Source organism: Botryllus schlosseri, chromosome 13, assembly GCF_051294905.1.
Source record: "Botryllus schlosseri isolate E-star chromosome 13, Bs_hap1, whole genome shotgun sequence".
NCBI lineage: Eukaryota > Metazoa > Chordata > Ascidiacea > Stolidobranchia > Styelidae > Botryllus > Botryllus schlosseri.
In genome coordinates, this window is record NC_137248.1 from 11,820,047 (window position 1) to 11,829,272 (window position 9,226).

The following is a 9,226-nucleotide window of genomic DNA, read 5'->3' on the forward strand; positions in this document are numbered from 1 at the left end:
CAGTAACATGTATAATTGTATATCATGGGTTGGTGTATATATGCCGCGAAAACATCAAGGACCAAAATAAACTACGTCTGATATATCATATCAATCTTCAGTAGATTTTAAAATATTCTGCATACAATTGTTGCACGTCAAAGGTCCACTAGCTGCAATGTTATAACCCGACAGTTTGACGATGTCATGATGCATCCTTTCGCATGATGTCTATAACTCATTATTTCAACAATTTGTGCCCGGCCAAAAACAATGATTTTTTCCGTGTCAAGCGTACGTGAATAGCAATTTACAGCGTAGCTGGCATGGAGAGTTCCATCTGAATACAATCGATGTTGTGGTTTACAGCGACACCTATCGCTAGCGTAATACCATAGCAATTTACAACGTTGTAAATTGCTATGGTAATACTTTTTCGTCGTCATCCAGAACAGAGATGTAAATAGTAGCCGTAGTAAAGCAATCTTCTGATACTTGTGGAGATCATTCGCAAATTTGCAAAATTAGGATATATAAAAGCAACGTTTTCTTCTATAGGACGACTGCATCTATTCTGCTGAAGCAGATTCCGAGTGTAAATCATTCCAACGAGTGAAACCTGCCTGATTTTTTTTACATTCTGTGTAGGCCTACTTATTTCCAGTTATTGCAAATACTCAAGAAATAACATATTTACAATGGCAATGTGACAACTTGATTAAGCACTGAGCACATATGTATGAACTACAGACTGACAATATGTGAACCGGAATGAGTGCAAATTTTGCTGACCTAACTATATAGAAGTTGAAATTTCAACTACAATAAACTCCATAAGCTGACAGATCAGTGACATCATTTATATAAAAATAGTGAGCAACTTCTTCTACGATGATACGTGGAGGCTTCTGTGCTGTATAGGGCTGGGCAAAACCGAGTACCTGAGTGATTCGATTCTGAATCACGTAAAACGCTTCGAGTCGAGTCGAGTGTTCGAGTCGAGTATTCGAGTATCACTCATTATGACGTCACAACAGAATATAATATGTCGCAAAAAACGTCGCAAAAAACGCTGTAAATTGCTATGGTACATTGCTAAATTGCTATGGTACAATAGTACATTTTCACGATGTTTGTGGAATGCCTGTCTGCAAGCTCCCGTCAAATAAGGCCTACTTGAAAATTACACGTTGAATATCCCTATTATTGATGCTGCGGCCCGCGGCGTCATCAAAACTAGGAAATTGGCCCGCGACCACATTTGAGTTTGAGACCTCTGATCTAAGTATTGGAGGTTTATCTATAGATAACTAACCTACGGTAGGTTAGTTATCTGTAGTTTATCTAGGCTCGCCACGTGATCCGCAAAGCAGTGTCTTATAAAAACCCTAGAAGTTAGGCGTGCGACAAGTCGGTAAATACGGAATCAAAAACAAAGTCTATCGACGTGGTGTAAAATGACCAATGTAGTCGAAACGCCATTGAATATCAGAACAAACAAGCGAAACCTACATATACAGCACCACCTAGCGACTTACATATGGATGATAGAAAGGGTCCTGACCTGACGATTGTTTACAAAATTAGACCGATCGGCGATCCACATCCTGGAACGGACACATGTGCGGATCAGGACACTTCGCGTTTGAACGATATGTCGTCGCTCACTACTAAACTTGCTTGTCGAAATCTACACCAATACCTGTCAGATCTTCCTCCCGCAATATTGGATGCCTTATACGAAAATCCGGCCACATGTATGGCTGTATTGAGGTAACGTATTGCATGAGATGAAATCATTCCTGATATTGCTAACACAATTGAATAAAAGATTCATAGTGAAATATTATCGTATTCAATTATATACTGAAGTTCTGTACCTCCAAGAGTTATTCATGATTCTTGAAGTTGCCAAACAGTGAAAAGAAAAGTACAGTAAACCAGGGTAACATGAATTGAACAGTCAAACTCCCACCCTATATCTGTGTAGCCTTTATAGTGTTGCTACTACTTCTGGTTTAAAAGTACCTTGCCCCTAGAAGGAATGTTTTTTAATTTTCTGCAATTGGTCAGCGATGAAATAATAAGTTTATTTGTCCTATGTCAAGCCTCAAAGATGCATAGGCAATTAGGCATAACATCAGAAAGCAAAGCAGTGATACACGCAATCATGTTAAATGCCTTACGTACCATAATAAGCAAGAGATCTGGGTAGTGGTTGGCCTGATTGGGATCCATTTATAATATTGACCTCTGAAATTCTGCTAATGTGAGTCTTCTGTCAATAAATTGTATCAATGAACGGTCTTATTTTCAGGGAATTGCCCGAGTTGGCAAAGCATTATATAATGAGAATCCTTTTCGTTGATACCCCCATTGCAGTTCCTGCTGTTTCGTCTTGGGTGACCAAAGATGCGAAAAAGTGAGCGAAGAATATGCAATTTTCTGCTATTGTGTCTGTATTTCCATGTTTTTCAAGTCGTCATTTTCCTTGATCTTATGTTAAATGACTCAGAGTTGGAACAATTGTAACTGTATTTCCATATAAATAATTGCCTCTTCTAATGGCCATTGTACTTGGAATTGGTGATTATAAATCAATTGCTTACAATTACATTTGGTACTGCTTTGGTGACTGGAGTCCAGTTTAACCAGGCCCTGCATTGGATAGCATTTTGCTGCAGGAAGAAATGGGTTTAAGTCTTAACGATTTAAAAAATGACTCAAGCAGGCTCTATGTAGCCTTATTTCAAGGAGTGCAGCCAACAAGTTACTAGAGTTGTTGTAATGCAATAAGGACTGCTTATTCATATTTGCTGTTTGTCACGATACAAAGCAAAACTAATTCGATATAGAACTTTTCTCCACATTTTCTGTGAAACTAATAACACTAGCATTTGAGATGACTTAGATGAAGTAAGTATTTGGACTTGGAAGTTGGTTAATGTGCACCTTTTAACATAATATATTATTAGTAATAGCTAATAAACCAATGACGATGATGATGATAGTTTATTATATTATTTATTATATTATTCCTGTTATTACTAGGCGTAACTCCCAACCTAAAAGACGTTTTGTCTCGTCAAATGCCGAAGCACCCAATGCAATGGTCAAGGTTGAATGTGTCCCAAAATAGAAAAAATGTGATAATATAACACAAAACATCTGATCAATCCACAAATTTTTAATTTGGAGTGTAATTGATGAATTGACTGTAAAATTGTGTAATTACTTCAACTCTGGACTGTGTCCAGTTGAGATATCGAAAATTGTGATTCAAAGCCTATGGATATCGGCAGGTGGTCAGTAACGAAGTAGGCCTACTTCTACTTGAAGTAGATTTTGCCTACTCGCGCTACTTAGTAAGTAGTTATGATTTTAGACTACTTCTACTTCTACTTGATAGTTTTCAGTTTTTTAGGCAAAAATAGGCCTAGAATACCTACTTACTTGTGAACCGCTTGAGTAGAAATTCTGGCGTTACTTCTACTTGAGTAGCGATGGTGACTACTTTAACCTCCTCTGCATAATTCAACTCTTCATTGAATTGCAGTGATCACAAAGAAGCCATCAATATCTTGTGTGAACTACGCATATGGGCACAGCTATCGTTGAAGGGTGGGCTACCAGCTTATAGTCTGAGTGACATGTTCCGTTCAAGCTTGAAAAAAGCTTTACTTGGTGGGTGAGTGAAAGCATGATTTCATTTTTAAGTTTGCTATGAAGTAGTGTTGCATTGAATATCCAAGCTCAGCAGAACCTGGCTGAAGTGAATCCTCAACAATTTAATGGATATAATTCGGCTGTATACATTTTTTATCTTGGGTTGTTTCGGTTATGCTCACCAGGTAGGGTACGTGTGCATTGTGCAATTGTCAATCACTGTGATAATATTTTTATGTGGGCTTCAGTATTAATTAGCTTCTTTGTTATTTAGTAAGAGTTGCTAACTTTATTAATATTAACCACATTAGTTCAATAATGTGTTTCCTGTCAAAGAGTGCTATATTTCTCTATTGTAGTGGACATTTGAATGCAGCAGGAGCCCAATTAGAACCAGACAAACATGCCAAAACTCCCGATTCTCTCGAAAAATATGCGTCGGAAAGATGGGAAGTTCTGCTGCATTACCTTGTCGGCACGCAAATGGCGGCTGTAAGCGGCGATATCAAGGATCTGTTAATTCAGTGTGGGCTGATGAAGTGAGCGCTGGTTTTGTGGTTTTGACGCGGTCTTCGATGATCCAAAAATTGTAAACATTGTACTCGCCCGCCCATGTTTTATATTTTTAGAATTGGCGAAGAGAGAGACAATGTGTTCATCACTGCTAAAGGATTTCAGTTTTTGTTATTAGATACCCCTACACAAGTAAGCAGGTTTTGAGTATGTCAACTGTCCAGCCCTATTTATGATAACTGCTGGATCACGGTCAGTACCCCAGTAATCTAACTGATATCTTGTCGTCTGCAGGTCTGGTTTTTCATCCTGGAATATTTGGAATGGATCAGAAAACGCGGAATGAACTTGGTTCCCATTTTGAAGTTTCTCTTCGAGCTGAGTTTCACATCACTGGGAATGGTAGTTAATCACCTCTATTCTCTTGTATCGAATGATACCCACGTGGAAACTTTCTTATATGTGCTCAGGACCTGCCTAGTGACGGCAGGGAAGAACATGTGATCCAGTGTCTGCAGCATCTTAGAGAAATCGGCTTGATTTTTCAAAGGAAGGTGTGTTTTCATTTCAGATGCATTTGCGTAAATTGCATATTCTTATTGAAATATTTTAATGTCACAGAGAACGTCGCGAAGGTTTTACCCCACCAACCTTGCCATTAATTTGGTGAATCGACAGTCTTTGAGCTTTGTCAACGCCAAGTCGAAAGGATTTATCATAGCGGAGACCAATTACAGAGTATACTCCTATACAAGTTGGTTGCTGTGTTGGATTGATCAATATTTTAATGTGTAGCGCCGCATAAAGTAATAGGTGAAGACGTCAATTCCAGTTTATGGCATGATATGATGTTAAGAATCTAATATTATATTTTGTGATTGCCCACAATGCACAATATTGCTCATTCTGCATTCATTCACAGTCTAGTAGTGGAAGCGATTACATTCAATTCTGCCTTCGCACTAACAGTGTAATGCAAATCCCTTGTAATAGTGGAAAAATGATACGTACGTATAACACCCCACTACTAGTAAGTCAACTAATCAATAAAAGTAGGTTCTACTGCAGGGCCGGGCAAATTCTTCAGTCCGCAGGCCAGACATCAGAGAATGAAGTACTCGATAGGCCGGATTCCTAAATCGATACATTATTCGTGTATTTATCCACCTATACTAGTAATGAATCGTATATAATGTGAAATTTTAGTTGAAAGCAGAGGCCAAAAACAGTATTTAATGAATTTATTAACGTAATATACTTCAGTAGCTGTTGTAGTCAATGAGATCTGTGATCGATCAAAGTTGTCGACAAGTTCTTTGAACTCTGGCTTCATATCGCACGTAGAAAACCTTGGTAGAGACTGCATGTGAGCATCGGTTAGATTGGAAAGCAGCTTTGTCTGTTCATTTTCATGGTCGAAAATGTTTGCTTGCAAATGTATGTAGACCCGAAACGAACAAGCAGTTTCATGGCCACCTTTCTCCGACCACGGGCCGCATCATGTATGACCGGAAACTCTCCGCGGGCCGCTTAAAACCCCTTCGCGGGCCGGATCCGGCCCACAAGCCGTATGTTGTCCGCAGAGGTGGTCAGTAACGAAGTACTTCTACTTTTTCGAAGTACTCAAGTAGCTTTCCTCTACTTTTGGTACTTACTCAAGTAGATATGATTTTCGCTACTTCTACTTCGTAATATTTTGTGGTCTACTTACTTACTTTTCGCTATTTTCAGTTCGTCAAGTAGAAGTAGTTCAATCTTCCAATCAGGAAGATAGGCTGAGGAATTTCGGGGCTGTTTTTATGGAGTATCAACATATAATTTTCATAAAAGTTTATTAAAGCCCAGAATTTTCGCCGCGCTTCACGCGCAGTGGATACGGAATGTCGAGTATGGTTTCACGAAAGTATCAGAGAATATAATTTCGGTAGAGGGTTGGCGTGGTTCCGTTCATGCCACATTGTCGCCCTTCGCCCATATGAAATAATTCATCACAGTATATATGGCTCATCATAACGTTTGAAACTGATGTTTCGCAATCTAGCATTTACTTGTCATATCGTAATCTAGCATTGTCCATGGCGTGTCCTAATCTGGAAAAGTGAACTCCGACTTTTTTTTTTAATTTTAGAGCTGTGTTAGCATACCACCTTCGAAATTTTCTGGACTAAAACATGAAATACATGTTCTGCTTTTAGAAGTAGTATTTATATTTCACTTTCAATTCCCAGTATCATATACTTTGAGTTATAATTAATATCAGTTCTTTTGTCTCGATAACATACATGTTGAAGTATAAAAGCAAGTGTAGTAATGCCTTTAATTTCTGGAAATAAAGCTACACAATATGGCATTTTTACGGTCCACCATATTTTTTCTTAACGTTTACTGATCGCGCAAAGTGTTTACACCGTATCCTTCACAACTTCTCTGTATAGCTCTTCGACTAAACTACGGGCCTTATAATATGGGGGATGGCGCCATACCATGCTATTTTCTAAAACGTGCTGTTCGAGAAAACAGAGGATTAGCATCGCATTTCCATATCAATACTATCATTTTCTTCACATGATGTGGACGAATGCTTATTGCTTATGCTATCGAAAATTGGATACCTGCTGGTGCGCATCAATATGAATCAAGCTCGTCAAGTACCGCATAGCTCAATTTGCACCTTTTTACACTCCATGTGAACGAATTAGGATCGTTTCCACAACTACTTACTTACTTGAGTACTTTTAAAGTCAGTCAATTCTACTTCTACTTCAAGTAGTTTTAGGTTGCTTATGGAAGAAGTACTTCTACTCGTACTTGAGTAGATTTTTTCGTCGCTACTTCTACTTGAATAGCTTTCTTGACTACTTTGACCACCTCTGGTTGTTCGTCCCTGTTCTACTGGAGGGGTACTAGCTTCCACTTGAGACTACCGGACTATGATGGGACATATCGATTTAGCCATACAGCAGGACATTGTGTTTTCATTCATTGTGCATGAAGCTTGAAAGACTATTACAAGTCGTTTCAGCTTCTTCCTATTCATTGTATCATGATTTCAATATGTTTTGAACTGATTACGGTATTAATATACGGATGAATGAATGTGTATGGAATGCAATAATTATGATTTCTGATGGCTGATGCTGCAATAATTTTCAGTATATTCATATCTGAAGGCAACAGCTTCAATGTTCCGACTTGTCTGTTTTGTCCCAACTGATCGTTGGTTAACTTCTTACGATTCTCTTTCAGCATCAGATCTGCAGTACGCCATCATGTCTCTTTTTTGCGATATGTTGTACAGGTACGCCTCGCGGTCGGAATTATGATTTAGTCGCTCATCTGTTCCGTCAACATACATTCATACTGTCTTAGATTTCCAAACCTCTGTATCGGACAGATGACCCGAGAAAGTGTGCAGATGGCGGTTTCGCACGGGATAAGCGCCGAGCAGATTTTACATTACTTGCGGGCGAACGCTCATCCGGACATGCTAAAGAATGTTAGTTCGATGTGGCGTGTATAGCCGATTTTTTTTATTTGGCTTGTTGCTTGTTTGTTAGACACCGATTTTGCCCCAAACGCTCGAGGATCAAGTCAGATTATGGGAAATGGAGAGGGATAGATTGGTTTATCAAGAAGGCGTGCTCTACAACCAGTTCCTGTCTCAACAGGATTTTGAACTGCTGCGCAACTATGCTCAGGTATGGTGCATACCCAGTGTTGGAACCAAATATGTTTGTAAGCATTTTAGCTGGCAAGATCAATGTGGCGTCAATAATTCAATTCCAACTGTTCGTAATGTTATAATTTTTTCATTGTAAAGTGTCGCTATCGGTGTTCTGAGGTTGAGAAAGGCACACTCGCCCCGTGAACTTCATGGCGTTGCCAAGATTCTGATACGTCATATGGATACTCAAATATATTTTGCCCATTTAAGATGTTTTGTGGCGACCGGAGGGGGCTAAAAGGCAGTCTTCCTTGGACATCACTGTCATACGTCACATCACGATCTATGCATGACATTAGTTCATTGAAATTGTTATTTCCGGTGACTTTACTGCTAGTGGTGTGTCGACTTGTGTTTTCTGGGATACGAATCCTTTCTGGATCGATGAAGAGGTATCCCTGACTCCGCGCCTGTAATTCATTAGTTAAGCCTTCTCATGTCGTTGCAGTCTATCTAGTTTCTGGAATCTTCTCTGAACACTGCTCTTAATTCTAATGCTGTATTGAGCACAGCTGTTCATCTCCAATAACTGATGCAAAGTTTTAACTTAACCTATACCTGCCTGTGAATATTGACTGGTGGCTTAGAAATATTGAATGATATTTCGGTTTGCCGAAAGCACCTGGCACCATGTTGATAATGTTGCCCATTGTCATTGTAATCCATGGTGTGATTATTCCCTGTAGGAACTGCAGGCTTTGGTGTGGCAGAATGAGGCAAAGCGTTATATGGTTGTAAACAAACTCGCCCACGATCAAGTGAAGAAGTTCTGGAAAAAACACAAAAGAGACAACACCTGATTCCAAGCGTAAGGCGTGACTTTTCCAGAGATTAGCGCGTTCCTTCGCAAAGATTCATCGGTCGGCTAAGGAAAGAAGTATAACTACCGTGGCTTCGAGAATACCAGAGGAGAGTGGCATTGATCGGATACTACATGTCTATTGTTGAAATCTGCGCTACATGTGCATGGTAATAATATGGGCTTGTTTCTGTGAAATATATATACTATTGCAGTGGTGGATGCTTTCGGTAGAACCCGAGTATTGGCATAAATATAGCCATGTCAATTTTTATCATGATGCCTTGGAGAGATTTTCAGCTGACATGTTTTTGAAGTTCAACCTTAAAATGGGTCAAGAAAAACTTTTTCTTCAATGTGATAAAATTTTTGGGCTGGTTAAAACAACGCTGCTCACCAAATTTTGTTCGTTTCCAACCAGTAGAAGCGAGATTCTTGCAGTAGAAAGTTTTGAATTTATCATTCAAAAATTGAAAATAAAATTTCGACACTTCTGTAAACCCCATAAAATTGTTGGGCGGTCAGTAGAGATGATTCATACCATA

The 9,226-nt window shown here is 39.1% G+C and overlaps 1 protein-coding gene across 1 annotated transcript; it reads left to right on the forward strand.

Annotated features, from left to right (window-relative positions):
• The first annotated feature begins 1,518 nt into the window (after nucleotides 1-1,518).
• LOC145454574 (general transcription factor IIH subunit 4-like) lies at nucleotides 1,519-8,895 on the forward strand. The gene is made up of 12 exons (XM_080332565.1): nucleotides 1,519-1,752; nucleotides 2,297-2,401; nucleotides 3,536-3,667; nucleotides 4,005-4,184; nucleotides 4,275-4,350; nucleotides 4,453-4,560; nucleotides 4,629-4,712; nucleotides 4,780-4,912; nucleotides 7,405-7,456; nucleotides 7,528-7,654; nucleotides 7,716-7,856; nucleotides 8,569-8,895. The coding sequence occupies exons 1-12, from the start codon at nucleotides 1,520-1,522 to the stop codon at nucleotides 8,680-8,682; spliced, it is 1,485 nt and encodes a 494-aa protein (XP_080188691.1). The 5' UTR covers nucleotide 1,519; the 3' UTR covers nucleotides 8,683-8,895.
• The last annotated feature ends 331 nt before the right edge of the window (nucleotides 8,896-9,226 follow it).